Genomic DNA, 22,280 nt, shown 5'->3' on the forward strand with positions numbered 1-22,280 from the left:
TAGGTCTCGAATCCGTTTTGAGTTTATTTTTGTGTATGGTGTTAGGGAGTGTTCTAATTTCATTCTTTTACATGTAGCTGTCCAGTTTTCCCAGCACCACTTATTGAAGAGACTGTCTTTTCTCCATTGTATATCCTTGCTTCCTTTGTCATAGGTTAGTTGACCATAGGTGCGTGGGTTTATCTCTGGGCTTTCTGTCTTGTTCCATTGATCTATGTTTCTGTTTTTGTGCCAGTACCATATTTTCTTGATTACTGTAGCTTTGTAGTATAGTCTGAAGTCAGGGAGTCTGATTCCTTCAGCTCCGTTTTTTTCCCTCAAGACTGCTTTGGCTATTCGGGGTCTTTTGTGTCTCCATACAAATTTTAAGATTTTTTTTTCTAGTTCCAAAAAAAATGCCATTGGTAATTTGATAGGGATTGCATTGAATCTGTAGACTGCTTTGGGTAGTATAGTCATTTTCACAATATTGATTCTTCCAATCCAAGAACATGGTATATCTCTCCATCTGTTGGTATCATCTTTAATTTCTTTCATCAGTGTCTTATAGTTTTCTGCATACAGGTCTTTTGTCTCCCTAGGTAGGTTTATTCCTAGGTATTTTATTCTTTTTGTTGCAATGGTAAATGGGAGTGTTTCCTTAATTTCTCTTTCAGATTTTTCATCATTAATGTATAGGAATGCAAGAGATTTCTGTGCATTAATTTTGTATCCTGCAACTTTACCAAATTCATTGATTAGCTCTAGTAGTTTTCTGGTGGTATCTTTAAAATTCTTTATGTAGAGTATCATGTCATCTGCAAACAGTGACAGTTTTACTTCGTCTTTTCCAATTTGTATTCCTTTCATTCCTTTTTCTTCTCTGATTGCCGTGGCTAGGACTTCCAAAATTATGTTGAGTAATAGTGGTGAGAATGGATATCCTTGTCTTGTTCCTGATCTTAGAGGAAATGCTTTCTGATTTTCACCATTGAGAATAATGTTTGCTGTGGGTTTGTTGTATATGGCCTTTATTATGTTGAGGTAGGTTCCCTCTATGCCCACTTTCTGGAGAGTTTTTAGCATAAATGGGTGTTGAATTTTGTCAAAAGCTTTTTCTGCATCTATTGAGGTGATCATATGGTTTTTATTCTTCAGTTTGTTAACATGGTGTATCACATTGATTGATTTGCATATATTGAAGAATCCTTGCATCCCTGGGATAAATCCCACTTGATCATGGTGTATGATCCTTTTAATGTGTTGTTGGATTCTGTTTGCTAGTATTTTGTTGAGGATTTTTGCATCTATATTCATCAGTGATATTGGTCTGTAATTTTCTTTTTTTGTAGTATCTTTGGTTTTGGTATCAGGGTGATGGTGGCCTCATAGAATGAGTTTGGGAGTGTTCCTTCCTCTGTAATTTTTTGGAAGAGTTTGAGAAGGATGGGTGTTAGCTCTTCTCTAAATGTTTGATAGAATTCACCTGTGAAGCCATCTGGTCCTGGACTTTTGTTTGTTGGAAGATTTTTAATCACAGTTTAAATTTCATTACTTGTGTTGGTCTGTTCATATTTTCTATTTCTTCCTGGTTCAGTCTTGGTCCCCATTACTTTTTATTGTATGGATATATCACTGTTTTTTCATCCGTTAGTCTGTTGATGACTTTTGGGTTGGTTCCAGTTTGGGTTATTACAAAAAAGCTGCTGTGAACATCATGCAACCAGGTCTTTGTATTGACATATACTTTTATTTCTCTGAAGTAAATATCTAGTCTTTTAAGAAACTGCCAAACTGTTTTCCAAAGGTGCTGCACCATTTCACAGCCCGCCCCCCGCCCCCCCCCCCCCCCAACCCAGGAGAGTATGAGTGGTCCACTGGCTCCATATCCTTGCCAGTTCTTGGAATGACCAGGACTTTTAAAATTTTATCTGACAGACTATTTTAACAAGAAAAGACTGTCCTGGTAGAATTAATTTCCCCTCTTGCAACTCTTTTGTATTTAAAATGCTGCAAAAATAATGCTTTGTGAAAAGATTTTGACAGTTTTCTATACATTTATTTACTCTTTAGTTTTGATAGTATTTGCTCACTAACACTAATTTGAAACTCAATTTATAGGAACCAAGACATTTCCTTCGTTTTGACTTACATATTTTTCTGTTTTTGTTCTAGCGGCCCCTTTGTTGCTTTATGCAAACAGACGGGACTTGCGATTGGTTGATGCTGCAAATGGCAAAGAGAATGCTACGATTGTAGTTGGAGGCTTGGAGGATGCAGCTGCGGTGGACTTTGTGTTTGGTCATGGCTTGATATACTGGAGTGATGTCAGCGAAGAAGCCATTAAACGAACAGAGTTCAACAAAACTGAGAGTGTACAGAATGTTGTTGTTTCTGGATTATTGTCCCCTGATGGGCTGGCATGTGATTGGCTTGGAGAAAAATTGTACTGGACAGATTCTGAAACTAATCGTATTGAAGTTTCTAATTTAGATGGATCTTTACGAAAAGTTTTATTTTGGCAAGAGTTGGATCAACCTAGAGCTATTGCCTTAGATCCTTCAAGTGGGTAAGTTTTGCATCATGTACAAAGGTTATTGTATCTCCTTCTCCTGGCTGTTTTCTCTCCATTAGCATAGACATCCCTTACCTCCAAGAGAAAAGAAACATCAGACCCCAGTTTTAGATTCTTTGGGCTTCTTTGTCAAGTAGATTTGAATGTGGGAAGTTAGGTCATGTTCTGAAAGTAAGGTGTGTCTGTAAATAGTTTTGTGTTTCTAGTATCACTTATGGGATAGCCATGTTTATAGTTCTTGGTTTTTCTTCTGCACTTATTTTTTATAATTATGAGAGGATAATCAGAAGGCGGAGAAGAAGGAATGATAATGAGTAGTATTTGATAGCTCAAGATTGTATAAAAAATCTTCTGAATCTTATACCTTTTATTATATACACAAGTGTTTTGTAATGCTAGTGTTTTTTTTATATTAAACTGATATTTTTAATATGTCAGTGTTGAATGAAAAATAAAAATTAGGTTGTTAAATAACTCATTTTTAGTTAGCTAAACACGTATTTGCCATAAGAGTTTATTTTCTTTTTTTCCCTAAATATTTGTGTTTTTATTATATATATATTTTTAGTGCAGATATTCTCTACAGAACCACTGATTTTTCAGAAAGCTGTCTCTAATTTGGGCAACACAATGTATAGGGAGACCATGGTATCCTATTACTTTTTTTTTTTTTGGCCACACCGGGTGCGACATGTGGAACTTCCCCAACCAGGGATCAAACCCGCGCCCCCTGCAGTGCAAGCGTGCAATCTTAACCACTGGACCACCCGGGAAGTCCCAAAGTTTATTTTCTAATAGAAGAGAAACTTAAAGCTATGGGCAGATCTTATTATAAAATGTGAACTGTGTCCCCAGGTGCTTCTCTGTTACTGTGTTTCAGTCCTGCCATATACAATTCCTTGCTATTTATCTATTGAATACATTGTCATGCCAGAGTCTGTCATGGCTAGGTATAGATAACTAAACATGAACCTGAAATGAGTTACTAATAATTGTTTAAAATCTAAAGATAAATAACCTGTGAATAACTCTTTTAGTACTTCGTTTTCTTTGACTTTCAAGTATGTTGGAATGCTTTAAAACTCATTTATAGAAGGCAGTGGATTAATATTATGTAATAAATGAAAATTTGGGAAAAATGAAAGAAAGGTTTATATATGCTCCTTTCTCTTGATATCAGGCCCTTTTTGGTGACAAAAGTTAAAGAAGATAAAATGTTATAGGAAAATGAAAAGCCTTTTCTGACTATAAAAGATAACATGGGCAATGGTGAGTGAAATTTTAGGGTGAGAAGTTCTAGAAAACATATATATTATGTATACTTTATATAATATATAAAAAATGTATTTTTAGAGGGGCATTAAGAGGTATCTGCTAAAGTCAGATGGTTTTTTAATAAAGCATCAGAAAATATTATACTGACTCTAGTGGTAGGAAAAAGGTTTGTGTGTCCCAAGGAGAAGGTCACAGATGTTGAATGTGTGGTAAACTGTATTGATTGAAGAATTTGCTTCTTGAGAACTTGCAGGGTATTTTTGAGAAATGGAATCTGTTTTGCCAACAAAGTTCGTTAAGTCTCAGGGAGTGTGTTGAAATGTTTCTGAGGTTACTGCTTCACAGAACACACAGGGTTTTGGTGCTTTCAGTGGTTATTAGGGAGTAATACGTTGATGAAAAGATAAATAGTTCTTTTTTTTTTCCCCATTTTTGACAGATTCAATCTTATAACTCTAAGGGTGATGATGGAAATTTCCCCAAATATCTGTTAAATGGTTAGTATGTTCAGAGCTCTGCTTTTTGTGTTCTTCTTGTGGAGAGGGGGAATATCTTTAAGGATTTACTATTTTATTTAAGGAGAGAAAACTTAGGAGAGAGAACTTTTCATTTTTCAGAGCATGTTTATTTGCATTATGTAGTATGTATGTGGAGAGGGAAAGAGTGTTAAAGGAATTAGAAGGGCCACAGAACTCTTAAGGAGGATGGGTGGATAAAATAGCTAGATTATCACAATTCTGGAGTAGCATCTTATCATTTCTATAAGGGGTAATGATTATGTGATAGTACATAGTCAAGGGAGATGAATTTATAGGCAACCATTGACTATTCAGGAGCTGATAATTTAATAAGTAAATGAATCAGTCTCATTTTGTCCCCTAAAACTGAGTTTCACTTCTGGGTGGCAGGTCTGATAAGTGTCTTAGGAAGTAGGTTTGCCATATGATTAAAAAATATTTACATTAGCGTTTCCGTGGCTTAAGTATTTACTAATATTTAAAGTTTGAATTTGCCAAAGACTCAGCTGGTAAAGGATACTGGAAGAATCAATAATAATGTGCTTTGAAGGTAGAAAGTACTGTTATTTAAGCTTCTAAGGGATGTTCAGTGAAGAATATGTATATTTTTCCAGAGGCCTAAATGGGGGTGTGGTCAAACACTCAAAGAAATGTCTTTCATTATTTTTGATGTCTGTAGTTAGTGTTGAGTGTGTATGTGTGTGTAAATTCACTTTCCCCCCCTCTTCAACCGTTCTAAAATTTCTTTTAATTTTTTGAAAGTTTTGTGTCAGATGGCTATTTTTTGAATTGTGCAACTGGAAGCAAATAGAATGCAGACAAATGGCATCATTTGGTAATTAGCAAGATGAAGCGTATTTAAAATTATATTTTAAACTCATGCATTTAAAAATATATTTTATCAAACAGTTTTTCGGTATTGATCTTAGGTTTTATGTTAATGCTTTTAGTTTTAATGGAATAGTAATTTTGGATTGAGTATATCACTTATCAAACAGAAGAGATGATTTTCAGATTTATTTTTTAGGGGAAAAATGAAGTTTGCTTTCCAGAGAAAGTACATGAAAACAGAGCTGAGGAAAAAGGTGGCTTTATCAGAGTTCCGGGATCCTGGGTTATGAGGTTCAGAAGAGCTGACTGAGCTCTCTCACAGCAGCTTATGTAAAAGGAAAGCTATTGAATGACTGGTATTGTTTGAACCCTGGGAACTGGTGCAGAAATCTGTGTGCTTTTGGATGTATGGAGTTCTTTGTGCAGTCAGTCCATTTAGCCTAGACTGAAGGAAGATTTTTATTTCCCTCCCTAAATTTGGCCTCTGTTAGTCTGAGATTTTTTTTCTTTTGAGTGACTGGCAGTGTAGAATTCAGAATAAGGAGCAGGAAAACGTGTGTATGGAAATTGTTCCAGAAATGAACAACCATGGTTATAGAAAGCAGTATCCTTACTTCATAGTGAGAGGTGATTCCTATGTGGCTGCTCCTAATGGTGGAACTCCTTAATCTGATCCACAGTGACTGTACTAATCTTAGTGATGTTGAGGACCTACTGTTTCAGGTACAAATAAAGCAGTTCTAAGGGTTTTTTGTTTGTTAAGGATCTGTTCATATTCCAAATCATTCTGGATATTTTTTAGAAAGTTAAATTTTAGTGATTCAGTCTGAAGTGAATTCATACTGAATAGCTTTGAATGATACATATTTTAAAAAGTACATTTTTATCATTGTTAAGAATAATATTAACAACACTAAAAGTTCTGCTTTAAAAATGCTTGCAGAACTAGTTCAGTGGAAAAAGAATGATTTATAATTTCTTTATCAATTATGTACATATAATTGTCATAACTTGAGTATGTTTAAAAGTATTTTCTATACTGGTATATCCCAGGTGACTAAAATAGTTCCTGCCACATAGTAAGTATTCAGTAAATATTTCTGAGTGGCTGGACTTTATATTTTCTTTTATAATTCTATTAATTATCCTTGTTAGGGACATTTGTTTTCTAAGCAAATGTAAATTTTAGTATGGTCCTGTGAATTCTAAATCACTATGGCTTTGACTGCAATTGTTAATTTAAAACATAATTAAGATTTTTAGTCTTTTCATTTAAAGTTTTCAAGATCATATTTTATAAAAATACACTCACTGGAGCATGTTTCATATCACATCTTGCTCTGTTATTTACCAAGCAAGTTACTTCATTTTCTTGGACCTCAATTTCCTCATCTCTAGAATGATGAGTTCCTTTCAATTTTGACATTATTTAAGTTTTAAAAGTCAGACATTTAAAGAAAGTACTCTTAATTTTTAATTTATTTTTATTTTTGACTGTGTTGCTGTGCACAGACTTTCTTCTAGTTGCGGCGAGCAGGCTTCTCATTGCGGTGGCTTCTCTTGTTGCGGAGCACCGGCTCTAGGCGCGCGGGCTTCAGTAGTGGTGGCACGCAGGCTCAGTAGTTGTGGTGCAGTGGCTTAGTTGCTCCGTGGCATGTGGGACCTTCCCGGACCAGGGCTCGAACCTGTGTCCCCTGCATTGGCAGGCAGATTCTCAACCACTGTGCCACCAGGGAAGCCCTAAGAAAGTACTCTAATTTTAAAAATTGTATTTTACAATTACATATTCAAGTCTAATTTAGGTATGTTACACTTAGAATTGTGTTTCTGCAGAACAGATTCTTCTTAAAATTTTGTTTCTACTGCCCTTATTGCATATGTCATCACACTTTTTTAGGGTTGTTTCACCTCTAGTTTAAACCTCTTTTCCAGTTCCACTTGATGTAAACTGAAAAATATTTTTAAATGGCGAAGGATTCTTTTTGTATGAAGAATGGAAAATGTGGCCCATTACTTTTAGGCAGACTATATATATTCAGATATGTTTGGAGATAGGTGTTTTTGAGATTATTTAAAAATTAAGAGAGTGTGTAAGAAAAGCCACTAATCCAGGAAATCTGGATAATAGGTTTAGCTTTACCAGCCTCTGGGATAGGAATCAAGGCCCTTGGAAGTGAAAACATTTTTTTTTAAAGAATAAATAAATGTGATGAATTGGGCGATTGGGATTGACATGTATACACTGATGTGTATAAAATTGATGACTAATAAGAACCTGCTGTATAAAAAAATAATAAAATTCAACAATTAAAAAAAAGAATAAATAAATGTGTATGTATATTTATATGTATTCTTAAATATTAGTGTTGGTCTTTCCTCTTATAAACATCTTAACCCTCATCCAGTTTTTAATTCTTTATATCTAGTGATATACATCACATCTCAAATTGAGTTTTGATTATGTGGTCTGATATTTTTATGTTCTGTATCTCCAAGGCCCACTTTTATTGAAGGAATATTGAAAGGGAGTATTTGCAGTATGACCTAGCCCAGTCTCTTAATAGCTTTCTTTGCTAAAAGCTATCCTTGCTTGCAGCATTGACCTTGTAATTTATCCTTAACAAGGAGAACAATGAACAATGAAATTTTATGAGAGTAAAGAATAGGATACCTTTAACTGAGTTCTCTGCATTTTGGAGATCTTACATACCCTTGCTGTATTCCAGTATGATTGGCTCTTTAGCAATTATAGCAAATTAGTTTGATTGCTCCTGGTATTTCTGTCATTGAACCTTTAAGATTTTGGAAGGAGGAGTCTGTGATAGCTAATTTGTGAAGTAGGAATAAAATGATTTCTTCAGTTTTTTTTTTTTTTTTGCAGCATTTGATATTGATACCATATTCCTTTTAGAAATTTTCTCTTAAGACTTTCTCATTTTTATACTGTTCGTTTTCCTACCACTTGGACCACCCTTTTTTCCTTTCTTTATTAACTCTTCAAGTTTAAAATGCATCATTTTCTATATTCTTTCTCTAAGATCATATCCATTTCCATAGTTTTTGCGCAGAAGCAGATAGCCAGTTATCCATAAAGCTCCATATCCTCAAACACTGGTTCTGAGTGTGAAATATCTTGCTCTGAACTCTCAATAATTTACATTTTTAAAAGTGTCCTGGTCAATTGGGGAAGCCTATTTTCTGCCCATTAAATCCTGGGACTGTTAGGGAATTTTAAGGATCTTCTAGCTAAATGCCTTCACTTTTTGGCTGAAGAAACTTAGGCCTTTGGCTAAAATAAGAGAAAGTCAGATTCTTGGTTGAGATTTTCCAGTTCCACGTTTGGTGCTTTTTTCATCATGAAAGGTATCTTGCTAAAGCCATTTTTTTTGCACATTTAATTACTTTAAAAATGCAACATGGTAGCTTTATTTAAAGGAGGATTTTATAAATTCTGTGTTTTAGATTTACTCACTGTACTAATTTCTTATTTTACTATATTTTTTTGCATCCCACTTAATCCATTTGTGTTCAGCTTCCTTCTGCTTGCAGTATGTTCTTTAATATTCCTTTCAGCAGAGGTCTGTTGATGGTAAACTCTTGATCTTTGTCTGAAAATGTATTTATTTTGTCCTCATTCTTGGAATGATAATTATTTGATTGTAGAATTCTTTGTGATAGTTATTTGCACTTCGTCCTTCGAGGGTATTATGACTTTAATTGTTGCTGTGAGAAGTCTGCTGTTTCTAATTATTGTTGCTTGGCAAGTAATTTATTATTATTTTTTTTTCTGGTTGTTTAAAAGCAGCCCTTAGAAATCCCTTAATTTTTTAAAAAAAATTTTATTTATTTTTTTTGGCTGTGTCGGGTCTTAGCTGTGGCGCATGGGATCTTTGTTGAGGCAAGCCGGATCTTTTTTGTTATGGCGTGCAGTCTGCTTGGACTTCTTTCTAGTTGCGGCGCCCGGGCTCCTCTCTAGTTGTGGCGTGCGGGTTTTCTCTCTCAAGTTGTGGCACGTGGGCTCCAGGGCTGGTGGGCTGTGTAGTTGTGGCGCACAGGCTTAGTTGCCCTGCAGCATGTGAGATATTAGTTCCCTGACCAGGGATCGAACCCATGTCCCCTTTATTGGAAGGTGGATTCTTTACCACTGGACCACCAGGGGAGTCCCTAAACATCCCTTAATTTTTTTAAAATTAATTAATTAATTAATTATTTATTTATTTTATTTTTGGCTGCATTGGGTCTTCATTGCTGTGCGCGGGCTTTCTCTAGTTGCGGTGAGTGGGGGCTACTCTTTGTTGTGGTGTGCGGGCTTCTCATTGCGGTGGCTTCTCGTTGCAGAGCACAGGCTCTAGGCGCACAGGCTTCAGTAGTTGTAGCATGCGGGCTCAGTAGTTGTGGCTCACGGGCTCTAGCATGCAGGCTCAGTAGTTGTGGCGCATGGGCTTAGTTGCTCCGCGGCATGTGGGATCTTCCCGGACCAGGTCTCAAACCCGTGTCCGTCCCCTGCATTGGCAGGCGGATTCTTAACCACTGTGCCACCAAGGAAGCCCCATCCCTCAATTTTTGATATTTTGCAGCTTTGTTCACTTTGTGTCTAGATGTGACTATGTTTTTATTTATCCTGCTTAGAGCTCTTGTTTCTAGAATGTAATCATTATTGTTATTTATTAATTCTAGAGAATTATTATCCTTTATTTTCTTACTTACCCTTCATTCTGTTTAGTCGCCTTTGGATCTCCTGTTTGATGTATGAGGACCATGTAATTTTCTGCTCCTTGCCTCTTAATCTTGCTTTCATATCTTCTGTATCTTTATCTCTCTAGGCCACTTTCTGGTTAGTTTTTGCACGTGCCTTCCAGATAATTAATTCTTTCTTAAGCTGTGCCTAATTTTACAGTTTGAGTCAGTTGATTTTTTAATATCAGCAATTGTATTTTGCTCTTCTAGAAGTTCTTTGTGCCCCTCATTTAAAAGACTTATTATGAGAAAATGTCAGCCTACATGAAAATAGAGAAAATAGTGTTATCAATAATATTAGACTTATAAAAAAGTTACAAAAATAGTGTATAGTTCTTATATAAACTTTACCTGGCTTCCCCTAATATTATATTTTATGTAATCATAGAATAGTTATCTTAGATCAGGAAATTAATGTTGATAAAATACCATTGACTAATCTGTAGACCATATTTGAATTTCTCCAGTTTTCCCACTAGAGTCCTTTTTGTGGACTAGGATCCCATGTCACATTTAGTTGTTATTTATTTCCTTAGTCTTTTTTAATCTGGACATTTAACCAGTCTTTGTCTTTGTAACCTTGACCTTTTGAAGATTACTGGCCATTTTGTAGAATGTCCCTCATTTAGGATTTGTCTGATGTTTTCTTGTGATTGGTTATACATTTTTGGCATGGCAGAGGTCATGTTGTGCTCTTCTCTGGGCATATCAGCAGGTGCATGATGTAGATACTGGCGATGTAACATTTGATCACTTGCTTATGGTGTTGTCTGCTGGGTTGGTTTTTATTTTTTTTTGTATCTACTTTTTTCCCCCTTGTAATAAATATTTGAAGCTATGCAGTTATCCTGTTTCTTATCATACTTTTCAGCATTTTTTAATGGTTTTTGCCTGCAACAATTATTACTGTGGTGTTTGCCAAATGGCAATATTTCTAGTCCCATTGTTCCTATTACATGCATTATCAGTTAGAATTCCATCTTAAGGAAGAGCTTTCCTGTCTTTCCTATTTATTCATTTATCGAGTTATTTATACTAGTATGGACTTGGGCACTTGTTTATTCTATAGGTTATAATCCATTAGTGTCATTATTTCTTGCTTAGTGTTGTCCCAGATTTTGCCATTGGGAGTTCCTTCAAGTTTGCTCCTGTGTCCTTTTGACAGGCCCTCATCATTTTTTAAACGCTTTTTTTTTTTTTTTTACTATCTGCATAGCACAAGATGTTCCAGATTCAACTTGTCCTTCTTTTGCTTCACCCTTAGAATCAACCATTTCTCCGAGGGGCTCTGTTCTCCTTTGATTGGAAAATGGTATTGAGAAATTAAGATCTGGAAGCTCGGTGTGCTCATACTGGGTTTTCATTGCTTTTAAGTCCTCTCAGTGGACAGAGTTAAGAAATACATGTATGTATATACATACACCTAGTTCTGTGTGTTTCTATCTGTATCTACATATTTAAAAAAAAGAGTTTGTGTTGATATCTCCAATTCCAATCCACTGCTTACAGAATTGTGTTATAGTCTTCTCCCCCCACACCGTTTGTTTGATAGGTTGTTTTTCCAGTCTATGATAGTGAGAAACCTGGTTCTCATTGTCCACAATGTATTTTCTTACTTGCTCAATCCTAGTATACAAGAATTTCAGAATTGCTAACCTCTACTCTTGTGAGAAACAAATTTATTGTCTAGAATACACTACTATGAAAATATTGTCAGTAGAGTCAAAATACTGTTTTCCAAATTTATTTAGGTAATTTCTTTTCTTTCCCACCCATTGCAGTGTGACATTTGTAATACATTTATTACTGTTTGTGTTCCATTTTGAATCCCCACCCCCCATATCCTGGTTGATTTTAATTATCAGTTTATTTTGGGGTTATGTGAAACAATTACCATGTTTCTAAGAGTTAGAAATAACACAAAAAGCTTTACTCAGAGTAGTGTCCGTCCTCCCTATCCTTCTACCATGGTCCCATTTTCACTTTCTTTCCAGCTTGTTCCGATTTGTCCTCTAGGATATCTTATTATCATTTATTTCTGGTTTTATCTTCTTGGAATTCTTTTTTGTGCAAATGAGCTGATACGTATAAATTTTCTTATTATATTGCCTTTTTTTCTTACATGAAAAAAATACTAAAGAGTTTTTTTGTACTTTCTTTTTTAACTTAATAATATATACTGAATATCACTTCATATCATTTCATAGAGCTCTTCCTCATTCTTTTTTTTTGAGACTGCTTAGTATTCCATTGTGCAAATATAGCATAGCTTATTCAGCTACTCTCCTGTGTTTAGAAATTTAGGCTGTTTTGTTAGCTGAGGTGTTTTAAAGCAAATCACACAGTGACATCTCACTTTATGTTGCATCTCTGAAAAATAGACATTTTTCTCCATAACCACAGTACCATTGTCTTCCACACACCCCAAATGCACAAGTCTTTAATATTTTAGTTGACTTATTCTATATTCTGATATCTTTCATAGCCTCAGAAATGCTGTGTTACAGTTGGCGTGTTTGAATTAGGATTTAAAACAAGCTTCATAAGTTGCATTTGATTATGTCTGTTTAAGTTTGTCTAGAACAGTCCCCCCATCTTTTTTTTCCTCTCACCCTCTTGACTTATTGAAATGATTCTACAGTTTTTTTGTAGAATGTTCCAGATTTTGGGTTTTTTAAGAGTTATTTGGATGTTTGACTTATTTTTATTCCTTTACATTTCTTTCTATCTATCTATCTATCTATCTATCTATTTATTTATTTATTTTTGGCTGAGTTGGGTCTTTGTTGCTGTGCACGGGCTTTCTCTAGTTGCGGCGAGCAGGGGCTACTTTTCGTTGCAGTGCGCGGGCTTCTCATTGCAGTGGCTTCTCATGTTGCGGAGCATGGGCTCTAGGTATGTGGGCTCAGTAGTTGTGGCTCACGGGCTCTAGAGCGCAGGCTCAGTAGTTGTGGCGCGCGGGCTTAGTTGCTCCGTGGCATGTGGGATCTTCCCGGACCAGGGCTCGAACCCGTGTCCCCTGTGTTGGTAGGCGGATTCTTAACCACTGCGCCACCAGGGAAGCCCTCCTTTACATTTCTTGTAAAATTAAAATTTATGATAGGAGACTTGGTTTGCAACGAATTCAGTGTTTTGGCACAAATGCTTCATAGGTAGTACTGAGTACTTTGTATTCATCACATCAGAAATGTTTTGTCCTACTTGTAGTGATGCTAATATTCAGTAGATTCAGATGATGAAAGTTAATATTCTTATTATAATATTGAGCTTTTCCTCTTATATCCTTCGTGCAATCTGTGGGATGATCCTTTTGTACCATGCCAGTATCCAGTTCCTCATCTGTTGATTGTTTTAACATCCACCGAGTATCACTTCTTGTATTGTTGTGTTAGGGATGTCTGTTACTGTTTTATGATGTCCTGTCCCATGTATTTTAGTTTATCTTTTATGTGTTTTAATCATTTAAAGCACTTATAAATGTCTATCATATTGTTCAGTTGTCTGAAGTTCTTAGAAATCCACTTCTGTTCTTTGCTATATTTGCTGATTCTTAAGGTGAACTGTTTCCTTAGGTGTTTTATAGTTTTGAATTGTGAGCTGATCTTCAGAGGGCTTGTCTGTGAGAATTCTGAGTGGCTTCTTGGCAAGGCGGGGGGGCATATTACTCCAGAGAGGTTTGTTTTTGCCAAGCACCCGAGAGATGTTTCCAGGGACCACTTTATTTTTAAACTGAAGTATAGCTTACATGTACTAAAATGCACAGATTTTCATTGCAGTTTTGACATGTGTGTATACCTATGTTATCAAGCAGAGAACATTTTTTCTATTTAATTTTTGGAATTTGGAGTTCCTGTACAACGTAGATGGAATAAATTCAAACTCTAAACCTATGTGAGGGCATCTTGTGATTACAGAGTCTTTGCTGATTTTTCCCACATTTTCAGAGCCTAGGCCAAGGCAGAAGATTTCTTTGCCTCCTACCAATGGCAGATTTTTCTACTTCAGTTCTCCAAGGGTCTGTGCTTTGTGCAAAAATCTTACTTCTAACCCAGTGCATCTTGTGTGTCAAGGCCTTGTCTTTTTCCCTGCTTTGCCACTGAAACAGAAGTTCCTCAGTTTCTGAGATGAGAATAACCTGCAGGGTGGCTGTAGCATCAGGTGTGTACTGCTTTTTATTTCCCTATTAATTTTTGGCTCTCTAAGAGATTTCCCCTACTTTCATACCTTAGTTGTACATTTAAAGGAGTGTTTATGTATTTTTATTTTGTGTATATATGTGTATCAGTCCGTTTGGACTGCTATTACAATACACCACAGACTGAGTAGCTTATAACAATAGAAATTTTATTGCTTACAGCAGCGGTCCCCAACCTTTTTGGCACTAGGGACCGGTTTCTTGGAAGACAGTTTTTCCACGGGGGGTGGGGGGGATGGTTCAGGTGGTAGTGCGGGTGATGGGGAGCGGCAGATGAAGCTTTGCTCACTCCCCCGCCGCTCACCTCCTGCTGTGTGGCCCTGGTTCCTAACAGGCTGTGGACCGGTAGCGGTCTGTGGCCCAGGGGTTGGGGACCCCTGGTGTACAGTTCTGGAGGCTGGGAGGTCCAAGATCAAGGCGCCAGCTTGGTCCACTTCTGGTGGGGGCCCTCTTCCTGGTTCATGCACCTTCTTTCTGTGTCCTTATGTGGTGGAAGGGCCTAGGGGTCCTTCTGGAGCCTCTTGTATAAGGCACTAATCCCATTCATGACAGCTCTGCCCTTATGACTAAGCATCTCCCAGAGGCCTCACATTCTAATACTATCATCTTTGAGGATTTCAGTACAGGAATTTTGAGGAGACATAAACATTCAGACCATAGCAATGTATAAATCAAGTAAAAAGACTTACCAGTGGTTCTAGGTGTTTTGTAAAAGGAGGGTTTTCTGGTTATGCTGTTATCAAATTACCAGAAATAGAAATTCTAACTTTTATGTTTTTAAATATTACCTTTTCTTATTGTGGATATATGTGCATGATAGTTGGGCATTATTCATACTTACTAATATGTATACTAATGACTTCTTTTAATTATAGGTAGGATTATATAAGTAACTTAAAGGATCATGAAGTGGTTTATCACCTGGTATAGATCTGGTTCACTTAGATTTTATGACTCAATTCTAAATGTTGTCTTAATTAGTCACCTTTGAATGTAATTACATCTTGTAAAGGGTGAAAATGTATCCCTTTTGTTTAACTTTATTGAAACTGAACATTTTTGAGTATTTTTGTTAGGGGAAGCTGGATTCAAATTAAGTATACATACTAGATTAGGAGTCTGTAAATATTTTGGAAAATATATTATTTTTTCCTTACCTAATCATAGAAATTATATGCTTGGGATTGTAATAAATTTGTGTAAAATGGCTGATATCTAGTCTGATTGACAGTTGAGATATTTTTACTTTACTGGCATAAGAAATTTTGATGTCTTGAAAACTCACTGTTTTCTTTACTTTAATTACTTCCTAATTAAAATGAAGCCGATCTTCTACCCTTTACTCCATTTAAAAATTATTTTCCAGAAAGCGTTGCAAATGGATATCATGCCAGATACAGCAATAAAATTACATTTGTGTGGAAACTAGTGAACAGCATATAGCAGCCTGGCATTGGTTTTCATGATTTTTGATGAATAGCAGATGTGCACACTCTGGCAAAGCGGAGCTGTAACCACATGTATTTAATTCTTCAGTATCAAGTAGATATGTTTATATTCTCTTAATGCTAAGCCCAGATAGAACCCAGAGCCAAAATAAATTAGAGGCCAAACAGACTACATAATTGGAGAGTTAGTAATAATTGTTGCTGAAGAGAGATTTCTCTTATGTGAGCCTGTAACTTGGCTTTTGAGAAGCCATAGGAGATATTTATCAAACACTCTTGTATTTCCTAAAGGATACTTTAGGTATCCTTTTGGCTTTTAAATAATGCTGATAAAAAGTGTTTGTAGAATATACTACACAACTAGTTGAATTTAGCAACTTTATTGTTAAGTGCTTTTAGGTAACCATAGGTTACTAAGCTAGGTTAACTGCCCAAACAAAACAAAACAACTAAGCCAAACCAAACTGACTCCTTAATATGTGTACCCCAGTTATTTTTTATTTTTGGAAAGAGTCCAAAATAAAACGATGTCGTCAAGGAGTTCACCTCATAGTCTTAGTTTTTAGGCAGCTGGGTTAAGGGGGGAGGTCTTCAGGCCTCAGTGTCAAATACTCTTTTCTTCATTTTAATAATAGAAAATGTTTATGTGATATCCTAACAGATAATCTGGAGAATTTTTTTTCCCTCTTTTTTCTCTGCATCCTGAAGTCTCTATTCTGCTGGCAATCTTGATGTTCTCCATCCTACTAGTTGATCTTTAAATAAAACGTTTACATCTTTCTCTTATTGGCTGGTGCCCATCCCCCCTTTAAGGAGTAACTGTCTTAAAAGGAGTAGCCCCTAAGTATTGTTCTTTATTAAATCTAACACCTTAGTTTGTCATTCAAGCTTTTAGCCGGTGCCCTTTACCATATCATCCTGATTTTTTCATATTCTCTTATGCAACTTAACAGTGAGAGCCAGAGTCTGTATATATGCTATATATATTTGGGCTGGAAATGACCTTCCCTCACCTCCCCAATGCAGATATAACTCTTCATGACTTATTGACATTCATTGCCCCATGATGCTTCTTGTTGGCAGCTCTACCCCAGCTGTGTAAAGTTACTGGAAATTTTGAAGTCATAGAATCATTTTGAAAAATGACGAACTTCTAAAGGATTCATTTTTGCTTTAAATTATGTACTATAATAGATTAATGGGAAAAACTATAAAGTTAAAAAAGTTAACTGGGAATTTTAAAATCTCTTTTGTAAACTTAGAGTTTTTCTAGGTCACATAATCTCTTTCTGATACATAGACTGAACCTTAAATTTCTTCCAGTACCTAGAGTAGTAGAGTCACTCATATTTATAGAGATATTGTGTATTTGTGCCATGTCTGGATTACATATGAGGGCAGAGCATGCTAGTCTTGTCTTGTGCTACACTTTGACTAAGGGATATAAAGTGATATTCATTTGACAGTGTTAAAATGTTGTAATTCAACTTTGTCCCCTCACCTGGTCCAAATAAAGCTCTTAGGTAATCAAACTCAAAATACAGAGTAAATCCTCTGTATCTACTTTGGATATGGAGGATACTTTGATTTTGGAGGACATATACCAGTGGATGTTCTTTTTCCCCTCTCTCCAGGGTTTTTCTCCTCCCCTCATGTTGAATGATGATTTTGGGTTTGCAGAAATGGAATTCCCAGTGATGAGATCGGCTGCCATAGTTGTCCAACATCACATATCTGTACAAGGGTCCTGAGCGGGGCTCAATAGCTTCCATTCCGTTTGAATCAGCTTCAGTGCTTCATCCCCGAGTGCCATGAATGCTTCTCTCCTGGCTCTCTAGGGCCCATTACCATTTTTTTCCGCACTCTCTAGAGAAAGACAAAGTCTCATAAAGCAGATTCTAAGCCTGAAACATAGGAAAGACTATAGTGTGACCGTTGTGGAGAAGACCCAAGCAGAGAGCCTCATTGTGCTGAAAGGTCATTGCATTGACTGGAGACATTTTAGAATAACATTTACTGTAATCTCTTTCAGTCTCTCTTTCTTATTCCTTCCTTTGGACACGTAATTTAGCTGCCTTTGGGGAGCCCACGTGCCACAACTAATGAAGCCTGTGTGCCCTAGAGCCCGTCCTCTGCAACAAGAGAAGCCACGGCAGTGGGAAGCCCACGCAGTGCAACGAAGAGTAACCCCTGCTCACCACAGCTAGAGAAAGCCGGCACGCAGCAACGAAGACCCAGCGCAGCCAAAAATAAATAAAATTAAAAAAAAGAATAAGAAAAAGAAAATAAAAAGAGAAAAGTTTTTTGTTTGACATTCATTCATTCCTTTTCTAATACTCTTTTTTTTTTTTTTTTAATGTAGATCTGAGTTTCTTACCCGTATCATTTTCCTTCTGTCTGAAAAACTTCATTTCTTGCAAAGCAGGTCTGTAGGCAATAAATCCCCTCAATTTTTGTTTTTCTGAGAAAGTCTTTATTTCCCCTTCACTTTTGAAGGATAATTTTGCAGGTTACAGAATTCTAGATTGACGGGTTTTTCCCTTTCAACTCTTTTTAAGTATTTCATTTTTCCTGCTTGCTGTTCTCTGAGCTGCTTAGATTTGTGGTTTGGTATCTGATACTAATTTGGGAAAATTCTAAGTTATTAGAATATTCTTCAAATTAGAATATGCTTCAAATAGCTCTTTCTCTTTTTCTTTGCCTTCTGGGATTCCCATTATTCATATGATATACCTTTTGTAGTTGTCCCACAGTTCTTGGATATTGTGCCTTTTTTTTTTTTTTTTTCCCAATCTTTTTTCTCTTTGCTGTTTAGTTTGGAAATTTCTGTAGACATTTTATAAATACAGAGATTCTTTCCTCAGCTGTGTCCAGTCTCCTAATGAGCCCATTAAAGGCATTCATTTCTGTTATAGTGTTTTTGATCTCCAGCACTTCTTTTTGTTTCTTTCTTAGAATTTCTTAGAATCTTTCCGGTTATATTATCTGTCTATTCTTGCATGTTGCCTGTTTTTTCCATTTGAGTCCTTAGCATATTAATCATGGTTGTTTTAAGTTCCTGATCTCATAATTCCAACCTTCTGGCCATATCTGAGTCTGGTTCTGATGCTTGCTCTGTCTCTTCAAACTTTTTTTCCTTTTAGTAAATAAGCCTTGTATTTTTTTTGTTGAAAGCTGAACATTATGTACTGGGCAAAAGGGACTGCAGTAAATAGGCCTTTAGTAATGTGCTGGAAGAGGGGATATGTTCTGTAGTTCTGTGAGCAGGTCTCAGTCTTTTAGTGAGTCTTCTAGTTCCTGGGCTGGGAGCTTCACAAATGTGTCTGTTTTTTTCCGTCCCCTTAGGTGGGGCAGGATAGCTAGAGGAGACTGGAGTTGGGTATTTCCCTCCCTCAGGTCTGATAAAAGCCCAATAGGTTAGGGTAAAATAGTTTCTCTTGAGGGCAGGCCTTGTTAAGAAGAATAGAATACTCTGATGTAGTTCAAAAATTATTATTTTTTTCCTTCCCATTGCTGGAAGCATGAGGGGATTTTTCTTTGATCTTCACAGTGAGGACCTGGGAGAGTTCCTGGAGGAAAAATTCACGAAAGTGTGAGGGCCACCTCATGACTGGTTCTCTCTGGAGTTTTTAACTTTCAGATTTATCTACACTAAGTCTCTAGCAATTCATCAGTTACAGTTTAGGTTTTACTACCCTGCTACTGGTTCCCACATAGTTTTCTGCTCTGGTAAATTATGATTCTCTGTATCTGCCTGCCTGTCTATCCAATTTTTGGATCAGCAGTTTGCTCTGTGACCCAATTCTCTGATGGATCTAAGAAGAATTGTTGATTTTTTTCAGTTCAGGTTTTTGCTTGTTAGGACGGAGTGGTGGTTTCTAAGCTTCTTACATGGTGGACTAGAAATTGGAAGTCAGGGCTTTTGCTTTTTTTGCATTAAAAATCTAAATACATGAAGCTTAAGTAATGCAATATTTATTAGCTAGAAGAATCTTACATAATATAATCTGGAATCTTAATTTCGATAGATGAGTTCCAGACATATTCAGAGGTTTTGCTTTGGATTGGGGCAGGCATCCAGGGAATAGAACCTGTATGCTCTTATATCTTATTTATATCCTTAGTCTAGTTCCCTAAGCCATTGGTATTGGGTCTAATAATACTTTTATTTATTACCATAAACTGTTTTTCTACAGTAAACAGATACTGTTTAAACTAGACTGACTTTGTTTAAGAATCCTTACAGTGAGACTGAACTAAGTAAGTGAATCCACATCATCTCAGTTTATATATAAGAAGACTGAAGTGGAAATGAAAGCAGTAAAATGAATTCATAACTGTCTTTTTAAATTTTCACTAATTTTATTAATGATAGAGGCTTAAGTGAAACTCTCAGAACTTGGTTGTAAAATAAGATATGAAGTCTGTTTTCTTATAACTCTGTAACATTTTCCTTTGAAGCCTAACCATGAGCAAACAGCTGTTAGCAATCTGAAAGTAAATTTTCTGAAGTGTCTCCTCAGAGGTTGAAAACAGTGTTATGTGCATGGAGATAAGCCTACAAACATGTAGACTGTGTACTCTGTTTAGAAGAATTAAAGAGGACTTTGGAAATGTGTATGTTTGCCTGAAGAATGAGCAGTAAAGTTGTTTGTAAGCTGTTATATGTATATAGAAGATGAGAAGCATCATAAAAGAGCACACTGTAAACTTGTCAAAACCCATCGAACTCTGCAGCAGAAAGCGAACCTTAATGGTGCAAATGAAAAAAACAAACATGTGGTTGGTTGGAGGATCCCAGGATGAAGTGCAGACTGAGCCAAACATCTAATTCTGTTAGAAATGTATGAAAAAAACCTCACGGAATATAACGGGGGAGAAAAGGTACTGTCCTAAGTAACTTTGGAAATGCATGGAACCTGTAAGACTAAAGGCAAAAGGAACCGCACACACGTAGTGTACTCAGGTTGATAATGTTGCTTCCCGTAGAGGAATGGTTAACAATTCTGATTCTGTACTAGAATTCAACAAGTAAGGTAGGTGGTAGGTGGTGGGAACCAGGTTTCTTACTGTTGGAGTGGGAGGTTACAGACAGGCAAGGGAAGGAGGCTACAGTGACCCAGGTGGTAGTGCATTAGAATCGGAGATATTAGTATAAGCTCATATTTAACTTACTATCGATATAAGTATACGTCTTAAATGAGTTTAGTTCATTAACCTCAAAGCAATCAAAAATAGAAATTTCAGCCTTGGAATTAATCGTATTTTTAAATTAAAAAATTTTTTTATAATTAATTTTTATTATTTATTTATTTATTTTGGGCTGCGTTGGGTCGTCGTTGCTGTGCACGGGCTTTCTCTAGTTGAGGCAAGCAGGGGCTACTCTTCGTTGCAGTGCGGTGGCTTCTCTTGTTGCGGAGCACGGGCTCTAGGTGCACGGGCTTTAGTAGTTGTGGCTCGTGGGCTCTAGGCACGCAGGCTCAGTAGTTGCGGCGCACGGGCTTAGTTGCTCTGTGGCATGTGGAATCTTCCTGGACCAGGGCTCGAACCCGTGTCCCCTGCATTGGCAGGCGGATTCTTAACCACTGCGCCACCAGGGAAGTCCCTTAATAGTTTTTTATAATCAAGGTGGGAGTAGTTGAAAACTATATTATATATAAAATATATAAAATTATATATAAAATATATAATATTTTAAGCATTTGCCTTAAGTATTGCAGGATTTGTTAGATCTTACAGAATGAGACAGAGTCCTAAATCCAGACCTAAGTATTGCCAGTCATATTGTTGAATGCCTTCTGTTAAGAGGGAGATTTGTATTGATACAAATACAAATCCCTTGATCATAGAATCATGATTGTATTTTGCAGTATTTGTAATTTTATTTAAATTATTCAATATATGTGGTATGCTTCTTCCTTCTCCCTCCCTCCCTCCCTCTCTCCCTCTCTCTGTCTCTCTCTCTGTCTCTCTCTCTGTCTCTCCCTCTCCCTCTCCCTCTCCCTCTCTCTCTCTCTCTCTCTCTCTCTCTCTCTCTCTCTCTCTCTCCCTCTCTCTCTCTCTCATTCCCAGGGGGAAACACAGCAACAGTGTTTGACTGGTGGTAATACTTGTACCTAATTTTCAATTAAACAGTTTGTGGAAAGACTTTGTAGAATGGCCGTTTCCAAGTCGTTCTGGGAGGCTGAGATAAATGGCTATAACATGCGTATAAAGATTTGGGAAAATTCAGATTTCTGTTTTTTCTTTTGATGAAGGGTTTGAATGAAATAATTGGGGAAATATTTCTTTAAAACCTTGGAGTGTCTTTATAATTTTTATGCTTAGCTAATGGCATGAATACTTACTACTTTTCTGGGGAGAATGATTTAAAATATTTTATCTTGGTGTTGGACTGTGTCAGCTGTAATTTCGGGTTCAGAAAATAGAGTCACAATATGATTGAGATTTAATTGATGGTTTTTCCAAATTGACCTAGGAGCATTTTGCCAAATGCTTTATAGATTTATTCTAGAAATACTGCTTGGTGTTTTCTAGAGTTGTGTATACTACGATTACTATGTATTAACTGTGTATTTTCTGATGTTACAAAGACATTTATAAGGAAAGATAATACTTGAGTTTTATTCTCTTATTACAACGTGGATTCTGATTTAGTAGTTCTAGTGTGGAGCCTGAGATTTCTCTGAGGCTGTTGGTTCATGGACCACATTTGCAAGGTG

At 36.4% G+C, this 22,280-nt stretch overlaps 1 protein-coding gene across 5 annotated transcripts in view; it reads left to right on the plus strand.

Moving 5' to 3' along the window:
- The window catches only part of LRP6 (LDL receptor related protein 6), a 183,552-nt gene that overhangs the window by 19,276 nt on the left and 141,996 nt on the right, over positions 1-22,280 (plus strand). For 4 of the 5 annotated variants that reach the window (XM_082420152.1, XM_082420153.1, XM_082420150.1 and 1 more), the window contains exon 2: positions 2,155-2,548. The exons of the other annotated variant lie outside the window; for it this stretch is intronic. In XM_082420152.1, coding sequence (XP_082276278.1) covers positions 2,155-2,548 — 394 coding nt within the window. The remainder of the gene's footprint in view (positions 1-2,154; positions 2,549-22,280) is intronic. 5 annotated transcript variants of the gene reach the window in all.

Source organism: Balaenoptera physalus (assembly GCF_965194825.1).
Source record: "Balaenoptera physalus genome assembly, chromosome: 13".
Lineage (NCBI taxonomy): Eukaryota > Metazoa > Chordata > Mammalia > Artiodactyla > Balaenopteridae > Balaenoptera > Balaenoptera physalus.